General features: G+C 64.4%; 1 protein-coding gene across 2 annotated transcripts in view; it reads left to right on the top strand.

Moving 5' to 3' along the window:
* Tp73 (tumor protein p73) overlaps positions 1 to 21,529 on the top strand; it is a 49,952-nt gene that overhangs the window by 5,750 nt on the left and 22,673 nt on the right. Inside the window, exons 2-3 of one of the 2 annotated variants that reach the window (XM_005339216.4) lie at positions 4,484 to 4,582; positions 4,778 to 4,898. In XM_005339216.4, the coding sequence (XP_005339273.3) occupies positions 4,518 to 4,582; positions 4,778 to 4,898 (186 nt within the window). In that variant the 5' untranslated portion in view covers positions 4,484 to 4,517. Of the gene's footprint in view, positions 1 to 4,483; positions 4,583 to 4,777; positions 4,899 to 11,960; positions 12,199 to 21,529 lie in introns of those variants that run through there. The other variant, XM_040287800.2, reaches the window with a different exon arrangement.

Genomic DNA, 21,529 nt, shown 5'->3' with positions numbered 1-21,529 from the left:
TGAGGAGGGGACGTTAGGGACAGGGAAGGAGGTCCAGGAGTGGTGGCTGTATGAGAGGCTCTGGAGAGGAGACCAGGTGAGATGGGCAGGGTAAGAAGGTGGAGAGCCAGGGGTCCACCAGGGCAGCCAGCTCTTCCTCCCGGGTGCAGAGAGGCCATAGTGGGGCGGGTGAGGCCCTTGGCAGACCTGGGTGCCTCTCCAGTCCAGGGTGGGGCCTCTGGTGGCTGCTTGCTCATCCCTGACCTGGGCAGCCTCTCAGGGCTGACCGAGAGCCCCATGAGCAGAGCACTCGCCAGCTCTGTAGAAGCTGTGGCCACAGCCCCTGTCTCCACCATGGCCCTGGAAATTCTGCTACAGCGGCCACCCGGGGCCTGTAGGGTTGGGCAGCACCCCCTTCCCACCCAGAGGCTGTGAGCACGTGCCCCTACCCACCGTGACCAGGGAAACACCCCGAGGAGGCAAGCACCCCCAGGGGCTGACTGCTAAGCTGAGAACCACCTGGATGAGACCCCAGGGGAAAGTGGCCAGGCTTGCTCTCAGCCCACCAGCCTGGGCCAGCCCTTGGGGCCGCGGGCTCCTCCCCAGCACTGCAGCGGCTCTGGTGTCCGGAGGCACTGGGGGCCCAGCTGTGGGTCACCAGCCCCTTCTTCTTGTGACCCCCGAGTCACAAATGCTGCCAGGATTCCCCTGGTGCCGCAGGTTGGGGACCTGCAGCAGAGGGCTCCGCGGCTGAGGTCTGGGTATGGCTCGGAGCGGCCTCAGGGTTCCTCCCGGTCCCAGTCCCACAGGAGCCAAGCAGGTCACCTTGCCGCCAGCAGGCGACTTCGCTGCGGCCTTGAGGGACCCTGAGGCAGGCCTGGGCAGGGTCAGAGGGCCCCGTTCCCTGTGTGTGCCCACAGTGTGTGACCTGGACACTGCATGGACAGGCACACACCACATTTGCTCTTCTCTGTTCAGGGCCCTGACCTGCTGGCCAGGGAGGGCCAGGGCATCACGGGAGGGGCAGCAGGTCCTCAGTGTCCTTGGGGTCATTCGGGGCAGGTCTCTGGGCCCTCACGTGCCAGTGAAGGATCTGAGTGGATTCCCCCAGTGGAGGCTGCTGGCCACCTGCAGGGTGGACAGAGGCAGGCCCTTTGTGGCAGGGGGTGGCTTGCTCAATGCAGGTTTGTGGGCCCTGCCATAGACCCCCACACAGGCAGGACGTCTCGCACCATGACCTGCACCCTGACCCCTGAAGTCACACACTCCCGAAGCCAGATGCCCCCGTCCAGTCCCCTGCCTGTAGAAAGCCCTTGTCCAGCCCCGGGTGGGTCTGGCTCCTGTGGTGCCTACAGATGCTCCTGGTGGTGGCAGCAGAGGCCCATGCTGAAGGCCCGGAGGGCGGTGGTGGGATCTGGGCCTGGCAGGGAAGGGAAGGAGACCAGCCTCCTGCTGGTGGTGCTGGGGAGCTCGGTGCCCACGGGGCAGGGTGAAAAGGGGTGTGGCCTAAGGGCGGTGGGAGGAGTTAAGATGATCCATCTGAAGACATAGACAGCGTCTCCCATCAGGCCCCGCTTGCAGGGGTGTCCCCTGTGCAGTGCCCGGGGCCTGGAGGAAGGGGCCACACCCTCTCCCAACCCAGTTCCTGGGCAGGTGTGAGGGGGCCAGCAGCCAGGCACGGGCTCTGACGCAGTGTCCCTCTGGCCTCCGTGCTCGGGGGAGGCCGACTAGTCAGGAAGCAGGAGGACGCTGGGCAGAGCAGGGTGAGGAAGGAAGGGGGGTGGCTGTTGGGCTGGATGCTGACCAGGGACCTTAGAGCGCCCAGGGCCTGGGTGCTGGTGTTGGAGAAGTACACAATCTCCAGATGGGCTGCAGGAGGGCCAGCCTGGGAGGTGGGCACAGTGGCCATGGTGAGGAGCCTGGGGTCTGATGCTCAGCATGAGAGCTGCCCAGTGGGGGTTAGGCAAGGAGGGACATGCTCCAGTGTCCTGAGGGTCAGGTGGGTGCTGCAGCTGCCGAAGCAGCGCCTGTCGGGAGTCTTGTCTTTGGGGGTAGGTGGGGGAGTGAGCTGTGGGATCTGCGGGACAGAGTCTGCTGAGCCTCTTGGAGCACAGTGACCCCGGAGAGACCCTCCTTGGCCTCCTCCTCAGCAGGCCCCTTGGGGCTCCAGTGTTGCTTACTTTCCGGGTGTGGGCACCGCTGCCTTCCAGGTGGACAGAGCAGCTCGAGCTGCCCCTCCAGGTACGCGGCTCAAGGGGTGGGGTTAGGGCCCCTGATGCTTCCCCAGAGGACCAGCCCTGCAGGTCTGTCCCCGAAAGGGAGCTGGCCTGAGGTCAGTGCAGGTGCCCCCAGTGCTCTCTGGAGAAGCGCTGAGCGTGGGGGAAACCGGGTTGGGTGGTGCTCAGGAGGTGGAGGTGCCGGTCAAGTCCACAGACCCGGATCTACTCCCGGGCTCTGGCTCACCTCCCCAGGCTGCTCCCTGGGAGGCCGTGAGGGGGAGGTGGGTGCACAGCCCGGACGGGGGTCTGCCAGCCCTCGCTCCTGTCCCCGTCAGCGGTGGTGAAAACTTGGACAGGGCTCTGGGAGGTGGCCCTCTCCTGCAGCTGGCCTGGGAAGTGCACTCAGAACGTGCTGGCGATGCCGCTCCTCCCACATGCTGCCCCAGCTTCTTTAAAAAAAAAAAAATGGAATTTTGTATTGAGACAAAATTCACCTGATATTCCCGCGGACACTTCAGCGTGTTCTGCACGCTCTCCGCGAGGCACAGCCGCCTCCTCTGTGTGGTCCCAGAGCGCTGTCGTCACGGCAGAAGAAAGCCCACGCCCGTTCCTCCCTCCCTGCCACCTCTTCTCCCCACCCCTGGCTCCCGGTCAGCCTCCAGGACTGGCCACATCTCCCTTTGTGACCAGCCTCTTCCTCTGAGCATCCGTTTCTCAAGGTCCGTCCCCTTGCTGGAGACCCAGGGTCCATCGCTCCTCTGCAGTGGCTTTGGGACTGTCCGTCCCATCTGGCCAAGGTGGATGATGCTACTCTGGAACCATGTGACGTTGGCGGAGTTACCTCTGCAAGCCGGAGGGTCTGTCCACGAATCTGAGGGGCAGGACCAGGCGGCTGTTGGGGAGAGGCCTCCTGGGCTGTCCTCTGGGGTGTGAGCAGCCCAGCCATCCTCCCCCACTCACAGCTGGGTGCAGCCTGCAGGCCACCTCCTGCCCCAAAGTGGCTTCCCTGACAGGTGCCGTTCACCCAGAAAGGATGAGCCAAGGGGACCCACTGGGTCCCTGGTCAAGACACAGGTGATTCAGGTCTGTCGGAGGGCTGGCTGTCTTAGTGTCCTCAGGCCATCTGTGGCCAGCTGTCCTCGGGCTGGCTGTCTGAGTGTCGCTGCCCCCTGACTAACTCAGCCCTCAGGCCTCCTTTGGCCACTGCCAAGCCAGTCCCCCGTAGTGGCCTCCTGTCCCGTGCCACTCCTCTGAGCACTGGAGGCCTGGCACGTGTCAGCCCCAGAAGCAAGCCGCAGGCCTGGGGACTGACCAAAGCGACAGATTGCAGGCCCTGCCCTCCCGCCCCTGCCAGCCACGGGCAGGTCTGGGCCTGTCGGTGTGGTCACTGCAGGGCGTGGCCAAGTTGATTCCCACGGACCCAGGAGGCTGGCCCAGGGGGAACGGAGCCCTGGCCTGGGTGGGGGGCAGTGGGCAGGGTGGACTTGGGTCTCTGTCCCTCTTTCCCACTGCAGGACAGTGTGCCTGGCTGTGCCTGGCCTGGTCACTGCCACCTCCTCCTGGGTGGCCAGGGCCACTGCAGGGCTAGGAGAGCGGGTCACAGACACTTTCTGGAGAGGCCACTGTGAGGACAAGGCCAGAGGATCTGGGGTGGTGGTCAGGGCACCCCAATCTCCGGGCTTCTCCGTGGAGAGACCACCCACGCAGTGCTTGCCTCGGGTCCTGGCCTTGGTGGGCTCCCACGTGGGGTGCCGTTTTGGCCTCCAGGTCCCAGGGCAGGACACCAGCTCAGAGCTGAGTGGCCGTCTGAGACCCACAGAAACCTGGGTACAGAGACGCACAGACCTGGGCTGGACTCCAGCCTCAGGGGTGTCCCCACACATTCTCTTAGCCAAGAGAGGGGATGGTCTGAGCCGTCTCAAGGTCCTGGGCAGCAGGGAGCCTGTGTGGCTGAACCCCCAACCCTGGCCGGTCCTGAAGCAGCATTCCTCGTGCCGACCCCTGTTGCTCATGCACAGCCTGACTGCGCCCCAGGTTCTGGCAAGGGCTAGATCCGTCTCCCAGAGGGTGCCCAGCAGGTGTGGATCCAGACCCGTCCAGCCCCTGCTGCCTACCGTGGCCTCTGTCTGCCGCTCTGGGCCAGGGGCTGGATGACTGGGGGGGCAGGTGGAGGCCGAGCATGGGGCAGGAGGGCACCTGGCCAGTGCGCCAGGCTGGCCCTTGTGCCCTCGTTGCCAGAGGAGGGTGGCGTTGCCAGAGTGTTCACCTGCCCTTTCTCCCTGTAGAGTGAGCTGCCCTTGGAAGACAGCCCAGGGGGCCATGGCCCAGTCCACCTCCACGTCCCCTGACGAGGGAGCCACCTTCGAGCACCTCTGGAGCTCCCTGTGAGTATGCCTGGGGCCGGCGCTGGCCTGGGGACAGGGCACTCACCACCGAGGGCAGGCAGGCGGGGGGCCAGCGGGAGGGCACTGAGGACACCAGGGGACAGTGAGCATCTCCGGGAGGAGAGAGGGGCTGGCCTTGCGCCCGGGGGCCCTGTGGGCAGGATGCTGATGGCCTGTCCCCTCTCCCCGGCCCAGGGAGCCAGACAGCACCTACTTTGACCTTCCGCAGTCGAGCCGGGGGAGTAACGAGGCTGCCGTCGGTGCCGAGCCCAGCATGGACGTCTTCCAGCTGCCGGGCCTGACCACCTCCGTCATGGTGAGTGGGGCCGTCCTCTGCAGAGGCCCTGATCGGGCAGTAAATGTGGCCTGGCCTGTTGAGGGGGTCTGGAAGAAGCAGGAAGCTGGCCCTCAGGCGACAAACCCTGTGGTCCAGACCCTTCGAATTACAGAGCAGGAAAACATGGGCTGACGTAGCTGCCAGTGCAGAGGTAGGAATGGGTTCAGTGGCGGCTGGATCCAGCGGCAGGAAGGGCTTCAGGCCTGGCTGGGTCCAGAGGTACCACCTCCGCCTCCCTCTGTCTTGCCCTGCTTTCTCCCGGGGGACTTCATCCTTGAGTGGCCTCTCACCACAGTGGGGGTTGCCAGTCTCCTCCTGTCCCCGTGAGGAGGGAAGTCCTCTGCCCATAGGCCAGCAGGATTCCTCTTGTTTGTCTGAACATGTCCTGGCCTGACTCTGAGCCATCCCTGTGCCTCTAACTGGCTTGGTCCCCTGTCCCCATCCCCGTCCTCTGGACCACATAAGGACAGAGAAGGGTGAGGTGGACTCCCTGCGGGGAGGGGCCCAGAGCAAGACCAAGAGTTCATTTCCACAGACGGGGCAGTGGCCACACTTCTATCTCAGGGGCCTCCCTGCTCATAGGGAGTGGGGGAGCAGGTGGCCCCAGGACCTTGGGACTCCGCCACAGGAGCTCTTTTGGGCAAGAGACTGGCCACGGTGGTAGCAGATTGGGTCAGCACCTCCCTGTGGGTCCAGCCCTAGCTGGGCTGCGAGGTGGATGGGAGGCCGGAGGCACAGGGCATTCATGGCGCCTGGCCCTGGGGAGACCCTTGAGGCCTATTGTTCTCACACCTCCCCCACTGGGCCCCGGGGTGCTGGGTTCCCACAAGGCCAGAGGACAGGCGCAGGAGGTGTCTCTGCGGGACTCTGGAGGAACTCTGCCGAGTGAGGAGGGAAGCGGAGCCCAGCTGAGTAGGCACATGCTGGAGGCAGGGCCAGACAGCGAGAGCCCTGGGCAGGGCCTTGCCTCCTATGTGCCCAGCACCGGAGGACCTATGTGCAGGAGGGGGCAGCTGAGGACTCTGGAGGCCAGGAGGGTGCAGGCCTGGCCCCCTTGGCCCTAAAGCCCCTTCTAGAACTTGGAGCCCTCCTCAGCCCAGGGCATCCCTGCCCAGCACCCAGGGGCAGTGGCCCAGTCCACCTCCACTGCTCCAGGGAGCAGGGTGGGAGGCAGGAAAGGCTCCCCTGAGCAGCCCAGCCTGGGGCAGGCGGCAAGCCCAGCTCCATTCCTCTGAGGAGCTGATGCCCAGCTCTGGCCTTTGCCCCTGCTCAGGAGACTGGCCCGGAGCCAGCAGCCCGCCAGCACCTGTGCCCAGGTACAGGTGAGGACCCTGAGGCAGAGGCAGGGAAGGGAGCCTGGGGCTCGGCCCGGTAGCGTGGCCCCTGACCAGTGACAGGGAAGCTCTGACCTCGGCCTCTAGCGCCCCTGCCTGCCGGCTGCTCCTTGGAGATCAGGGTCCTAATTCCTCCCTGGCCAGTGCCCCACCTGGACACGGGTGTCCTCGAGTCTGGAGAGTCAGGAGCTGTCCACCAGGCTCCAAAGATGTTTGTCTCCAGAGTTTCAAGCTTCCACCCCACCCCCAGCCACTCGGATCACCCCCAAGAGGGCAGAGGGCCTTTGAGGGCCCTCAGACCTGCCCCCTGGTCACTGCCACCTCCTCAGGGAGCTCAAGGGGCAGTTCCAGGCCCCCGTGGGTGGGATGTGCTACCCAGCCCTGGCCCGGAGCCTGGTGCTGAGCGTGTTGGGCTGGAGGCTCACGAGCCCTCGCCTGCTGGGGCACGCTGCTCCCAGCCGTCGGGTAACGAGGGTGGGGCCCTGCACCTCCGCAAACAAGGGGCCCACTCTGTCAGGTAGCGACACGCTCTTGGTAAAAGCCATGTATGAAATTCCTGGGTGCAGCTCAGTTCCCGGAGGTGGGGATTCCCTGGAACCAAGGCTGGCCAGGCCGGGCCCCCACTGTGCAGGCCTCACGCTGAGCCCGCTGCCTATTCCCTGCCTGCTCCCCGAGAGCATCCAACACAGCCCCCCACTCCCCCGACCCTCCTGCAGCCCCACTGCAAAAGAGGAGGCACAGGCTACGGCACAGACTACGGGTGACCCGCAGGGGCGTCTGATTGCAGGGATCCAGAACTCAGCTGCTGGAGGGCAGCTTCCCTGCCACAGGGCGGCAGAGGCTGGGCAGTGGGCACTAAAGCTGGATGGGGGACAGCGTGGGCAGTGGAAGTGAGGTGATCAGAGTTAAATCTCATGAAACATACGGTTAAATTTTCCCAGCTTCCCACTGCTAGAGGGGGGAAGGACACAGAGAGACCTCGCGGGGAGCAGTCGGGGACAGGCCCGCTAGCAGAGTGTGCACACTCGCCGTCATCCAGCGCTGTGGCCACTGGGAGCAGCCTGCGCAAAGCACGGTCTAATGGAAGTCTGAAGTGCGTCTTTGTAGGAGCGCTTTCCAGCCCCGCGAGGTCCCTGGATGCTGCCAGGTGGTGCTTTGGGCTGGGGCCTGGTCTGTGGGAAGCGCCAGGCAGGGTGCAGCCTGACGGGCACAGGCACCAGCTCCAGAGCCACTGCTGGCCGAGGGCGGCCCTGCCTCGGGCCACGTTCTCCAAGTGTCAGTGGGACTCTTGAGCTGATCTGTCCAGTAGGGCTAAAGTCCAGTGGCTGAGGCCAGTGGCTCTCTAAGGGGGCTCTGGGAAGTGACCCCTGAGGGGGTCGCTCTCACTGCCCAGGGTGGAGGGAGCTCATGCATGGCTCCTGTGGGGATTTGATGTCACTCAAACAACCACGCAGAGCAGACACAGGCTCCGTGGGAGTCCCAGAGTCCTGCAGCTGGCTGGCCTCCAGAGTGGTGGGTCATTTTAAAACCCCAGGACAGGGGCTCATTTTTAGAGTCCACTGGGGAGGGTGCTGGGCTGCTGAGGGCTGGGGCACATGGGCCCACTCTGCTGAGGCTGGGGAGGGGGTCTCTTGAGTGCAGCCCCCCACCCCCGGGGACTGTGCTGCCGTGGGTTTCTGATCCTGGTCCCACCTCCACTCCACCCAGAAGAGGCGCCACCAGCTCAGCCTTGGGTCAATGGGCACTTTGGGCGTCTGAGGGGCCCAGGCCTCTCAGCACCCCAACTCTGTACTCAGAACGAGCCTCAGTACCCTGCCCTTGGTGCTGAGCTGTCCCCCGCTGGGGGGATCTTGCAGCGAAGGGGGTAGGGCTTAAAGCAGCATGGTCCTTGAGCATGTGGGACAGCCACTTTCTGGGGTGTCCCCTTCCACCTTGGGGGATCTGGAGCAGGCAGATTGGCTCCCTGATGGACGAAAATTTCCTGAAGGAGATCTGCCAAACCGTCGGAGTCAAACCATGGGAGCAGGGGTGCCCTCAGCGGCTGGCAGAGGGGCTGAGCAGGGGGTCCCAGTCCCCACGTGCCTCCGTGTCCTGATCGTGAGGTTGAATGATGGGTCACAGGCCCCGAGCAGGAGGACGTGGGGATACATAAGCCTCTTATATTGGGGGAGGGCCACACCTCGCCTCTGGTCCCCTGCAGCCTCGCTGGCCAGCTGAAGAAGCTGGGTTAGGCCATCAGAGGGAACAGGGTGGGCCTTGGAGGAGGCCATGGGTCTTGTGGCAGGCCAGAAGGGTCTCTGTGGCCGCAGGACTCAGACAGCCCATGGTCTCAGGCTGTGGTGGCTGTGGGGGCTCTGAGGCCAGAATTCCAGGCTGGGCAGCTCTTGGGCTTTCTAACCTTTCCGGGCCTTGGTGTCCCTGTCTGTAAACAGGGCCACTAAGGGTTCTAAGTCCTCTGGGGCTGAGGGCAGCAGGCGGTGTGTGGCCTGGGAGGAGGATGTGACAAACACCAGGCTCATGGCGAGTGGGAGGAGGCCCGTGTCTCGAAGCCGGTCCCTGGGAGCCTCAGAACCGTTTTGCAGAGGACGGCCCAGAGCTTCCGACCCCCTGTCCACCTCGGTCCCTGCCGGTGGAGCTCCTTGCCCTCAGTGGTGGCCCTCACTAAACAGAGCCGTGTCCTCCCAGAGACAAGCCTCCCAGGGCTGGGGGCAGGGCAGGGAGTGGGGGCCAAGGGCTCAGGTGAGCGTGTCCAGGACTGGCTCAGCCCTGCCCCGACAGCCCCCTTGTGCCCTGCAAGAGGGAAGGCCTCCGTCAGGATGAGGGTCACCCCTGGCCACACTTTCTGGGAGGACAGAGCCCTGCACGGTAAGCACCAGTGGGTGCCAAGCAGGCAGAGGGCTGCTGTGGGGACAGGAATCATGATTTTCTCCTGTGCTCAGCGTCGCCAGGCCTGGCCTTGGAACAGATCCGTTCCCTAGTCCCCCCTGGACCACATGAAGGGGGGCACTGAGCACCCGAGGCCCAGCCAGCCCCAGGGAGGATGCTGAGGGCCCCAGCACAAAGGGAGGGAGGCAGGTGCTGGCCAGAGCCCTCCAGGCCCTGAGCTGTGCCTGCCCCCCAGTGCCCCTTCCCGCCTCTCCTGGCGCCTGTCTGTAGTGACAGCTGCTGGGGGCAGGTGGGCCACCAGGGAGGAGGGGCACTGTGGGAAGAGGCGCTGCCGCAGGCGGGGGATCTGCCTGGGCCCACAGTGATGGACACCCATGCTAGAGCCTCTGGACACCCCTGGGGTCACCCAGGGTAGGACTTCCCAGCTTGGGGAGTGGGCATGTCTCCCCAGGCCCCAGAGAAGGGTGAGCAGGTTCCCCGAGTGCACAGCCCTGGGAATGGGTGGGGAAGGGTGCCCCTTTCTCCCCAGAGTGTCGACAGCCTGAGAAAGGGACAGGGCTCCCCTGCTCAGCTCTAAGCCCCACCCAGCCCACCACGACCACCTGGGAGCCCTCCACAAGCTTTAGTGGCAGGGGACCTTAGGGAATGAACTCCAGCTAATCCCTGCCCCCAGCCCTCAGCATCACAGAGCCCCAGGCCTCTCCCCAGGGGTGGGGGTAGGGGCCCAGCCACCTGTTCAGCAGGGAGGTGTGTGAGTTCCTCCAGCACAGCCCCTCCCGTGCCTGTGGTGCTGTGGGGAATGATGGTCGGTAGAAGGGACTCTCCTGTCCAGTGGGGAGCTGTGAAGGTGGTCACTGGGATGGAGTCCGCTGAGTCAGACACAGAAAAGCAGGTGCTGCGCCCCCTGGGAGCCCCTGGGGGCCTGGCTAGGAAGTGTCTGTTTCCAGGGATGGGGACTCCAACCCTGACTCCGTCCTCCCCGCCTTGGGGAACGCCATGGGAAGCGAGTGCTCTGTGGGCAGAAGCCAGCAGCCTTGCTTGGGGCTCCAGCCCACTGCGCAGTCTCTGGGTCGCTCGCAGCTCCTCCGGGCCACCCGCCCGCCCTTCGGGCCCTTCTTCCTCCAGCCCGGTGGACCAGAAGGCTGTCCCCGCCTCCCGCCAGGTGCTTCCTTTGCTCTCCCCCTGGGGAGTTTGTAAGAACAGGCAGGCGGGAGGACTGGCCTGAGCTCAGGACTCTGAGCCTCTGCATCCCTCCACTCTCCCCTGGAGGCTGAGGACTCACTTGTGCAGAGGTTGGGGAACCTGCCCTCACCCTGCGGTGCCCCATGGGGGTGGGATTCGAATCAGGGTCCTCCTGCCTCCCCAGAGCTGTCCACGTTTGGAAGTGGAAAGGACTCACCTCCCTAGGACTCCTCTGAGCAGGGCCAGCGGCCACCAGCAGGAACCTCACTGAAGGACAGGCCCTGCCCAGGGCAGTGTCGGGGCTCATGCCCGACCCCCACCCCACAGGAGGGGACTGCTGCTTGCACCGACTTCCCACTGGGCCCCCCTGCAGGTCCCCGCGCGGTGTCACCCAGAGATGTCCTCCAGAACGCTTGTCCCACAAAGGGAGCTTTGCTTTCCCCGGTGATCTGGACCTGCCTGTTAGGAGCTCAGAGCCTTGGCAGCTGGAGTCAGGGGCCCAGGCCAGCCTGGGCTGACCGTGTAGAGCCGAGCCTTTCTCTGCCCCTCATGGACCCTAGAGCACTGAGTGGGGTCTCGCCCCAGCCCCCCGGTGGGGCCTGCTCCTGGGTGCCCTCCTTCTTCCTCCAGCCCAGTGGACCAGAAGGCTGGACAAGGCTGGGCCCTCGCAGACCCAGCCGCAGGCCCAGCCCCTCTCTGCCCAAGCCCAGCTGTTGCCAGCTCTGCGGAGGCTGAAGGTGGTTTGCAAGAGAAGGGTCTCCTTGCTCATGGGCCGGAAGCTGCCGTGCTCCAGGGAAGGCTCCGTGTCACTTGAGGCTTTGTGTTGTGGATGCTCTGCCGGGCAGGTCCAGCCCCTCTGTGGAGGACACTTTGCACCAGAGATGGTTAAAATAGAATGGAAACCTGGTGTTGGAGAAAGAGAGCCACACTGCTCCCGTCCCCCCACCCCCTGCCCCTGCGCTGCTGACGCAAGCCCCTGGCTGTGCCAAGGGCCATGAGCTGTGCTGGGGGCCCCAGAGGCCCTCTGGCTCTTCTTTGGTGGTCGTGGCCATATCTCTGCTTCCTGGGGCTGGGCAAGGGTGACAAGATGGCATCTTCCAGGTGGGGCTCTGGGTTCTCTGACGTCATCTTTTACCATGCAAGGGTGCCATTGTGTCCCCTGATTCCCTAGAGGTCCAGAGACACAAATCTCCCGGTGTGCCTCTGCTCTGTACAGCCCTTAGGGTGATGCCCATGGACCCCCAGTTCCTGGGGCGGGAGGGGGTTTGCTTGCCTGGGGCGCCACGGCTGGCGGCAGGCAACATCTCTCTCCTTGGGGTGCCCAGCTGTGGCTACCAGGCCTCAAGGGCCAGGACGCGCCCCTTGTGCTCGGGGACAGAGAATGCTTTCCGGGAGAGGGCTGTGGCCCCCAGAGCCTTCCCTGGGCGGGGCTCAGAAGGAGCAGGTGGGGTGTTCTGCTGGAGCCGGCCACTGACCTGCGTGCCTGCCCGCTCCCCCCGCGCGGCCTCCTTGGTGCGGTCCAACATCCCTGGGCAAGCTGAGACCTGCCCCGGCGTTGATGCATAGTCATGAGGAATAAAGGGGTGGGCTGTGGGTTTGTTGTTGGATGCGGCCAGTTGACAGAACTAAGGGAGATGGGAAAAGGGAAAATGCCAACAAGCGGCCCACAGGTTCCGCAGCATCCCTGGCTCCTGCCTCCCTAGCCACGGAGCCTCGCCCCTCGGGCCACCCCGCCCAGCGGCCGCTGCTCTGCCCCTTCCCTCCCCAGCCACCCAGACCCATGCCTCGTCCCGTGGCACACCGGCTCCCCGGCGTGTGCAGACCCCCGAGTGCCTACCATGCTGTACGTCGGTGACCCCATGAGGCACCTCGCCACGGTAGGTGTGACGCGCTGGCACGGGGCATCTGGGAACCGGGCTCTGTCCTTCTGGGGGTGGGCGTGTGCGGGTCTTGCATGGTGGAGGCTCAGAGGGGTCTGTTTTTGCTCGTCTTCCTGGTCGGGTGCCTGCTGCCTTCTGGGGTGACCAGAAGCAGGAAGGGAGGCATTGAGGGGGCTGGAGGCGGGACCGAGGCTGGAGGTGGACAGATTTGGGAACCTGTCAATCCTGGGGTAGCTCTGAGAGCCAGTGGCCACTGGCTGGGCAGAGACCAGGAGGCTGGGCCAGTCTGTCAAGGCTGGGCGAGCCTCCTCAGCTTGGAGGCTGGTGTCTCTGCTCTCTGCTGCCCCCGCTGCCAGGGGCTCAGCACACCTGGGGGTCACCTTTGCTCCCAGCCTCGCTGTGAGCTGCCCCCCCCAGGGCCAAGAGCATCCTCCCCTGGGGTGAGGTGTTTATTTGACAGCAGCGGGTGTGCTCCCCGGCGTGGGCTGCTCTTGAGGTGGGTGTGGGCTCAGAGGACAGGACCTGCAGGTGTAGCCAAGGCCTCCCGCTGCCCCCTCAGGCAGGGTGCTGGCCTGGCAGAGGGAAAGAAGGGACTGCAGCCTGTGTTTGGCCCCCAGGCCTGATCCCCGGGCTGCGCCCTGGGGACCTGGGCTCATTTCCAGACCTGCCAAGTCCCTGGGCTCAGGCAGGCTCCAGGCTGCTAATTGAGCAGGCAGAGGGCCCCGCAGCTGCTCTGTGCAGGGCCTTCCCCTCAGGGGAGCTTAGAGAGCAGGGCTGCAGGTACAAGCTCCATGCGGGGGACAGCATCAGGCAGAGAGATGGTGGGTGGGTGGCAGACTGCGTGTGTCCCCAGGTCTGCCCTCCCAGGACAGGGCCGTGGTGCGGCCGATCCAGGCAGTGTGGCCAGGGCTGGTGTGGGCACGAGAGAGGCGAGTCCGTGTGTGTCTGTAAGTGTGTATGCCACAGTACTCACACGCATGAAGATGTATGTGCATGAAAGGCGTGGCATGGTGTGTGTGGCTGTTCGTGAGTGTGTGCACCATGTATGGACATGGTGCATATGCAGGTGAGAACAGAGGTGGGTGGGTTCCTGTGTTCTAGGTGTGTCCAGGTGTGTGTACCTGTGTGCAGGTGTGCTTGTGTGCTACGGACATGTGGGTTACAAGTGCCTTGTGACGGTGTGTATACATTGTGTGTTGGGTGTTTTGTGCCTGTGGGGGTGTTCCCCCCCACAGAATGGCAGTGTGTGTGTGGCACAGTGTGGCTCAGAGAGTGAATGTCACGGCCTGACCTGGGCACTGGCTCCATGCACTTGAGTCTAGAGGTCCCCGGCTTCTGCACACCTGGCCCTTGCTTTGAATCTGCACCCAGTAAGGAAGGGGTGTTCCCTAGCCGTCTGCCACCTGCTCGTTCCTTGATGCATCACCACTAGCACCTTGTGGCGAAAACAGCCCCTGAGGGTAGCATCACTCTGACCACAGACAGTGTGGCCTCCTGGCTGCCAGGGCATAGGCTGTCATGCCTGGAAGACCCCTGGCCAGTGTCCCTGTCTGGCCAGCTGAGAAGCCTGGGGCCACAGGGACTCTTTGATGGAGCAGGCATTGTCCTGCGGGAAGGACGGCACCAAGGCTGAGCGGCTGCTGCTCGGGTGTCTGTCCTGGGAGGTGGTGGGAGGCAGAGAGCCGCTGTCCTGAGGCCACAGAGTCCCTCTGGGGGCCACTAGCATCCAACATGCTGCCGCCTCCTGCCCTGGGATCCAGCAGTGGCCACTATGTGCTGTGCTTCTTCTAGGCTGGGGAGAGCTGGGCTTGTCCTCCATGCGTGCACCGTCCCTGTAGTAGGGTCCATCATGCTGCGCACCTCTTCTGCACTGGGTCAAGTGACAAGGGCAGGGAGTGGCTGAGCCCAGAGCCCACCATGGTCCTAACCTCCCCACCCCTGGGGGAGCGGAGCTGAGTGGGTCATCCTAATCTGGGTGGGAGACTCAGTTTCCCTGCTTCTGTGTCAAAGAGAGTATTTATGACTTTGTTCCACTGTCTGAGTACCAGAGGCCAACGCAGTTCTGCCCAAAATGTGTTAAACCAGGTGGACCAGCAGAACTGGAGTGGGGGCTTTACCCCGCTGTTGGCTTTTGTCATCACGGTCCGTGTACAGTGGCCACACAGGAGCCTGCTGCCAGCTCTGCCTTGCAGGATGCTGTTGGAGCCACAGCTGGATGGCCTGTCCAGGGCACCCCAGCATTGTCTGGGGTTCCGACTGGGAGCTCTGTCTGTGGAGCGCATTGGCTGCGTCTGGGGAGCAGTGCCCTTACTGAGTATTTCCTTTGCCATAAGTGGAAGAGCACAACCCTGATGTCTGCTAGGTTGGTACCGAGCTCCAGGGTCACCGTGGAGGCCACTGGCTGTTGCCCCTGTCAGCTGCACGTGTCTGTAGGAGCAGGTACAGAAAAGGCCCGGTTCCAGAGCCTTCCTCGGGCGTCTCTGCTGCTCTTTGTTTGCTCGCCATCTTCCTGTCTGGCAGGAGGACTGGAGAGTCCCTGTGGGTTTGGCCAAGCGGTACCACATCTTGGGTCTACAGCTCCTGACTGTCAACCTCGCTCACCTGGCCCGAGGGACATGGAGACAGGGCTGGGTCCTGCCTTGTTCCCTGGGCTCTGAGCCCCGCTCACAGTGCAGAGCAGAACTGAGGGCTGTGCTTGTGCAGACTCTATAATAGACTCTGTCCCCAACACCCGGGACTCCCCACTGCTTCCCAGATTTCCTGGTGCCCAGCCACCATCGCTGGCTCCTCTCTGGGCTTTAGCATCCTGAGAGAGACACGGGGCGACTCAAGGCACCAGGCTCTTCTGCACCTTCTGTATCTGCAGCAGAATAACTGCCGTGGGGCCTGGCTGTCCCCTGCCTCATCCCCCCTGCAGAGGGTGCCAAGAGTGTGAGTGTCAGGCTCCCTTATGTGACGAGCAGAGCAGGGGTCTGCGGTGTGTGCCGAGAGCAGGTGTCCCTGGGCTCCTGCTGAAAGCACAGCCTGTGGGCAGGCGGGGCCCCAGGGACGCCCCGTGGGGCAAGCTCACCAGAGCAGCAAGAAGAGTTACTAGCACCTGTTGTGTGCAAGGGGCAGTGGAGCAGAGCAGGGACGGGGCCGACCTGGGTTCCAGAAGGACAGGGTGCACTGCGAGAACAGGCCACAGGAGGGCAGGGCCGAGGCTGGGCGCCCTGGCTGGAAGGGTGCAGGTGAGGGAGGCGGGCACCCAGAACAGGTGGGGGACAGAGGCAGGGCTGGGCAGCATGTGCTGGCCCGCTGGAGAGTGTGTGGGTGACCCTGAGGACTTGGCCTGAGATGGTAAAGCAAGGGGCCTGGGCACTGCCAGGACTGTTGCCTTGGCAACACCCAGGGGCCACCCAGGCGGACAGGCAGGAGAGGACGAGGCTGGTGGAGCTTCTGACTGCCGCCTGGGAAGTGACCAGCAGGGGGCTGAACAGGGAGTGACCGGGACAGTTTGAAGGGACTTGCGGAGGGAGGGCAGGAGAGGACTGTGGGAGAAGGTCAAGGATTCATCTGCGCCCTGCGGTGGTGGCTAGAAAGGCTGCAGGGGGCACAGGGGAGGTGGGCATGGAGCCTGGCCACACGGGCTGCCGCAGACTCTCAGAGGTGGCGTCCCGTGGGCAGGAGGGCATGGAGGTGACTGCCGGGGATCCTGGGCACGGCATGGAGAGGCTGGAGGGAGGCAGGTGGGAGCAGAGCCCTGGGAGGGGGCTGGGAAGGACAGTCCTGAAGCCAGGAGAGGGAGTCATGGAGACAGGACGAGGGGCTGCCAGCGGGAAGTGCTGAGAGGGGGACACAGCCCGGCCAGCCTAGGGACCAGGTGGCCACAGGGGATGGCTGGGACCTGCCGGGAGGCAAGGCTTGTGCAGGACAGAGCCCAGGTGGGAAGGCCGAGGGGAGAGCGGAGGGAGACACCCACTGGGGCCCGCCCATCTCTGAGGGGTCGCCCCACTTGCAGGGCACACTAGTCCCTGCTGCTGTGGCTGGTGTGGTTGGTTCCCTCTGGATGCCCGCCCAGTGGGCCCTGCATGTCCAGGACCCATATCAAGCTGGTCTTCTGCATGGGTGGCCTGGCCGTGTCTCAGCCAGCAGGACGCCCGCTCCTCCACCTATGCTCTGCTCAGCCCCAGAGCAGCCCTGACCCTGCACCCCACTTGAGCAGCCTCCAGTATTCCCAGGCCCCAGGCCGCCTGCCCCCTGCTCAGACACGACCAGCACAGGCGTTAGCCGTCGCCGTCTGTCCTCAACTCCAGACCCTGGTCCACGTCCGTTCACAGAACCCCGAGGCTCTGCCTCAGCACCTCTCTGGCCCCAGCAGTCCAGCTGTGCTTGCCCATGGTCCTTCCCCTGGCCACAAGCCCTGCACCTGACTTTCCTGCCAGGGACCTCGGGAGGTCTCCAGTTCCCCAGGCAGTTTACTCCCTGCAGGCGCTGCCACAGCCTCCGTGTCCCAGAGCCCTGCCCTGCTGGACACCTGCTCCTGCCCTCTTGCCTGGGGACATTTCCCCACGTTTTTGTTTTTTAATGGATTGAACCCAGGGGCACTTTACCGCTGAGCTACACCCCAGCCCTTATTTTTTATTTTGAGTCAGGGGCTTGCTAAGTTGCTAAGGCTGGTCTCGCTCTCATGATCCTCCTGCCCCAGGCTCCTGGGTGGCTGGGACGAGAGACACGTGCTGCCCCTCAGCGCCCGGTGCCTCTGCGCCCCCCACTGGCCTGCGGCTTGCTCCCTGCCTCCACCCAGGAGGGCAGAAGCTGCAGCTACCGCTGCTTCCTTCATGTGGGAAGGTTCGGGGGAGGCGGGTTGGTGACAAGAAGGGCCTGGGAGGAAGGTGGCTCAGGCCCCAGTGGCGGGTAGGAGCCCCTCTACTCCAGAGCTCATTAACTGCAGAGCATGTGAGCCAGGCTGGGCTGGGAGGACCTCTGTCTCGGCCTCCATGGCCTGTCCCGGCTCCTGGGCTGCCTGTTCCTCCTCATCTTGGGTCCTGGCCCAGATGTCACCGTCCGGCTGCCAGCCATCGCTGGTGGCACACACGTGCTGCCCACCCTTGCTGTGCCCTGCCTCACACCGGTCACCTTCCAGTTTCTCGTTTGGCTGCTCCTTCTGGGTCTCCACTGACCTGGGCTCTGGAGGCCTGGGGAGCCTTGCCGGCCGCCTGGGGTGTTCAGCTGGTGCCAGCAGGGCCTAAAGGAATGGATGGGCAGGCAGGGCAGGGGGCGCGCATGGGCCCAGGGAGCAGGGGACACAGGGAGAGGGGCCGGCAGTAGCCATGCCCCCCGCAGCCCGTCTTCCTGGAAGCCCACCTTCACCCAGGCTCTCGGGGGCTGGACAGACCTGCCCTGTAGAGCCACCGGGGGGGCAGCCTGGAGGCCCCATGGGGACTCTGTGTGGTGCTCTGGGTCCAGGCTGGCCATGTGGGTGGAGGCAGGGGCGGGTGGCCTGGGCCTCGTGGTGGGTCCCACAGACAGACACCCGGTGGCCGAGCGGGACTTCTGGGGGCACGATCCGGGAGCGAGGTGTGGAAAGTTCCACATGGCCCGCGTGGTGCTGGGCACAGCCTGGCTTGGCAGGGAGGGCAGGGGGTGCCGTGTGCATGTCTCAGGGAGCAGCCTCCCCCCAGCGCAAGTCGCGTCTTGTTGGCATTTCCATCTGTTTAATCACAGGCTCGGGAGAGACTGTGGGAAACACTGGCGGGATGGAGGTCTCTCTGAGAGGGGTGGCTTGTCTCCTGCGGGGCCAGGCTGGTGTCAGTCACTAACCCCGGGGTGAGGCTGGGCCCAGGTTCAGACATGCCCACGGGAGAAGAGCAGGGAGCCCGAGGAGTGTGCTACTCCTAAAAGATTCCTCCGCAGCCCGGGGCCTGGTGTTCCCGAGCACAGGGCGCTGGCTCCCTGTCCCTCCCGTGCTGGGGTCAGAGCGGAGCCAGCTGGTCATCCGGCCTGGGGTGGGGAAGCCCAGGGAGGGCAGGCTCCAGGCAGACCCCCGAGGCCGAGCCCTGTCAAGCTGCTGCCTCTGCCAGCACTCTGGGCCCCCGGCCCCGTGCCGTGGCCCACAGTGGTGGAGGAGCTCCCGTACACCGCGGCCCTGCTGGGCTGCTGTCCCAGGTGTGGGGCAGAATCGGCAGGGAACTGCCGGCTACGTGTAGTGGGGACTGGACAGCGCCAGGGCTGGGGGCTTGTGTGAGGACATGGCGTTGGAGCCCATGCTGGTCCCTGAAGGACGTCTACTGCAGGCCCCTCCTCACTCCAACTCAGGTCCTAACTGCTCCTGTGAGGAAACCCCAGTGGACCCGGTCACCCTGTTCTCCACACGGAAGGGGACACACATGCAGGCTGTGGTCAAACTGGGCCTCAGACCCGAGTCTCCTGACGTCCACCCTGGGCGCTGCCCAGGAGAGGGAAGGTGCCTGCTGGAGGTGAGGAAGGGCAGACCCGGGCACCTCTCCTCTGGTGTCAGCTCCCAGCCACCTGCCAGGAGGCAGAGCACGGGGAGGGCAGAGGGAGCTGGGGAGCCTGGGGTTGGCCGGGAGCCAGGCTGGGCCCTGCCTAAGGGACCTCTCAGGAGGGAGGGAGGGCAGCCTGGGGCAGCTCACCGCCTTCCTGTGGAGGTCACGGTGGACTTGGTGGAGGGGCCTTTGGGACTCTCTGTGGTCCTGGCCAGGGCTTTGGAAATGTCCTCCTCTGCTCCCGCGGGAGCCTGGGGGACAGGAGGACAACTGAGCCACGTCGCGGCACAGGCCTCCCTCCTAGGGGCCTGGTGTTCCCGGTGTGGTCCCCGTGGGTTGGCAGAGTGGGCGATGGAGAAGGGCTGGCGGGGACCAGGTGGGCTGTCTGGCAGCATCCATCGGCTCGAGATGTGGCTGGGAGTGCAGCCTCATCGTGGGAGAGGACCCAGGTCAAGGGTGTGAGATGCGGGCTGCACCAGCCAAGCTGTCCAGGGCCCTCGGCTGGAGGTTTGGAATCCAGGAGTGAACTCGTATTTTGGTTCCTTCTGTCTGCAGAGACCTTGATGCTTCTGCAGGGAGAACCCCTCCCAGGACTGCACCTGCTCTGCCCAGGACCTGTGCCTCCTGGGATGGGCAGGGAAGGCAAAGGAGGCCTGCCGTGTGCCATGCAGTGGACCCAGGGCCCTGTACTTGCTAGGCAAGCATGGTGCCGTTGAGCCACACCCATAGCCCTTTTTATTTTATTTGGAGACAGGGTCTTGCTAAGTTGCTGAGGCTGGCCTGGAACTCAGGATTCTTCCGCCTCCGCCTCCTAGTAGCTGGGATTACAGGTGTGGGCCACTGCACCTGGCTGCTCTCAGATCTTTACCTATATTGATTTATGCCACCGCCTCAGGAGCCCGAGATGATGAGATTTGCCCCATCTTAGCTCGAGGCAACCAAGCAGAGAGGTCAAGTGAAGACCCAGGGTCAGGTGACCCTGCTTGGGTGTGTGTTACCCAGAGAAGCAGGACAGGAAGCCCAGGAGCCCTGGGAAGACCGCAGAGCACTGGAACCTTGGGACTGTGGGTCAGGCTTGGTCCACAGCAGAGACTGGTCCAAATGGGTACACCTGGGGGAGGCCAAAGGGAATTGAGGGGGATGCCCCTGCCCTGGCTTGCAGGGTTCTGCAGAAGGCCCTGGCCATGGGCACCATCTAAGCCTGGGGCTATGGCCACAGGGACAACTTCAGCACCCACTGTGGCCACTCCCACCAAAGGCTCCTGAAGGCCAGGCACTGGCACGGCTGCGTGAATCCCAGGTCTGTGTGGGAGCCTCAGGGTCTGTTTAATTCCCTAAGTGTTGTGAGCACTAGCTTCTTGCCAGGGGCCAGCAGTGCCAGGGTGCATTGGGGAATGCAGACCCCCACCCCCTGAGCAGTACCACCCGGGGTCGGTTCCCGAGGTGGCCTGCACGGCTCCTGTCCCCAGTGAGGAGGCCTCCCAGGCCTGCCTCTCTGCAGAGCTGCCCAGTTTAACTGACAAAGGGAAAGGGATCTGTGTCCAGCCAGTGGGACAGCACAGAGTCGCAGTCTCCCCAGAGCTCCCCTCTGCTCCCAGGCAGGCCAGGCCAGGCCAGGTGCAGGGGGACCCTTGGCTGCTCTCCTAGAGGTGCCCTGGGAGCTGGCAGACAGTTCCCCAGTCCCGTGTGTCCTCTGCAGGGGGACTTCAGAGGCATGGGGGTTCCAAGGAGACGAGGTCTGGGAACCGAGTTGAGACCCGAGATTGGCCAAGGGAAGACAACTTCACCCATTTTTGACAGCTGCCTCCATCCCAGTGCAGAGGGAGACCCCCAGCCTGGGGCTGATGGATTCGCTGCTTGACAGAAGGCCGGGCTCCCAGGGCTACCCCACCCTGCCTCCTCCTCCAGGAAGGCAGAGAGCTCGGACTGCCTGTTGGTGGAGCACACGGATGAGGAGCATTGGGGAGCTCTGTGGGGTGCTGCTGGTCCCTCAGAGGCCAAGGAGGCGCTGCGTGGCCCCGTCTTCTCTAGATGGGGTGTGGGGGTCAGGTAAAAGACAGGGGGATCTGGGAAGGGCCCTGCTCTCCCTCAGCCCTCACAGAGCTCTGTCCCCTATCTCAGGCACCAGGGTCCCCAGCCAGGCCTTGCCCATGGTGGCCTGCACGCTGCAGGGAAGGCCACCCGCTGCTCCCTGCCCCTGCTGGCTCCTCGCGGCCTGCCTGGGTCCCGCCCAGGAGCCGGGTGAGCGCATGTAGGCGCATGTGGGCTGCCGCGGGCCGGGCATGTCCTAATCAGCCCACTCTCTTGGGAGTTCTTCCTGAAAGCAAAACAAACCAAAAAAGTCCTGGTTCTGTCCAGGTTCTCCCCACGGCCAAGAGCGTCTCACCTGGGTTTCCGGGGCCTTTGGTTCTGGGGGCCTTGGGCTTCTGTGTGGGCCTCGCTGGGTCTCCCTGGCGAGACGTTCCTGTTTCCAGGTTTGCCTGGAGTCAGGAGGGGTCCCAGGCAGAGCCCCGAGTAAGCAGGACCTGCAGGCGGGACGCCAAGAGTCTCTGGGGACACCCGGGGCAGAGAAGGAAGGGCCAGGAGGAGGCCCCTGCAGAAAGCCACCTACATTTCCTAGTTAGTGGGCTCTCGACCTCCCACTGGGACACAGTAGGCACGGTGGCCAGGCAGGATGAGTGTGCCAGGGTGTCCCTGGGGCCTCGGGAACTGGAGGAGGCATGCTGGAGACTGGCCAGCCCAGTGCTCCTGGGAGTGGCCTCTGACCATGAAATGTCGTCGAGCCTATGGGCCGCAGGTCAGAGGAGGCCGGAGTGACGAGGGAGCCAGCCTCTGATCCT

The sequence above is a fragment of the Ictidomys tridecemlineatus genome, chromosome 11 (genome assembly GCF_052094955.1).
Source record: "Ictidomys tridecemlineatus isolate mIctTri1 chromosome 11, mIctTri1.hap1, whole genome shotgun sequence".
Taxonomy (NCBI): Eukaryota; Metazoa; Chordata; class Mammalia; order Rodentia; family Sciuridae; genus Ictidomys; species Ictidomys tridecemlineatus.
This window is presented reverse-complemented; position numbering and strand designations above follow the sequence as displayed.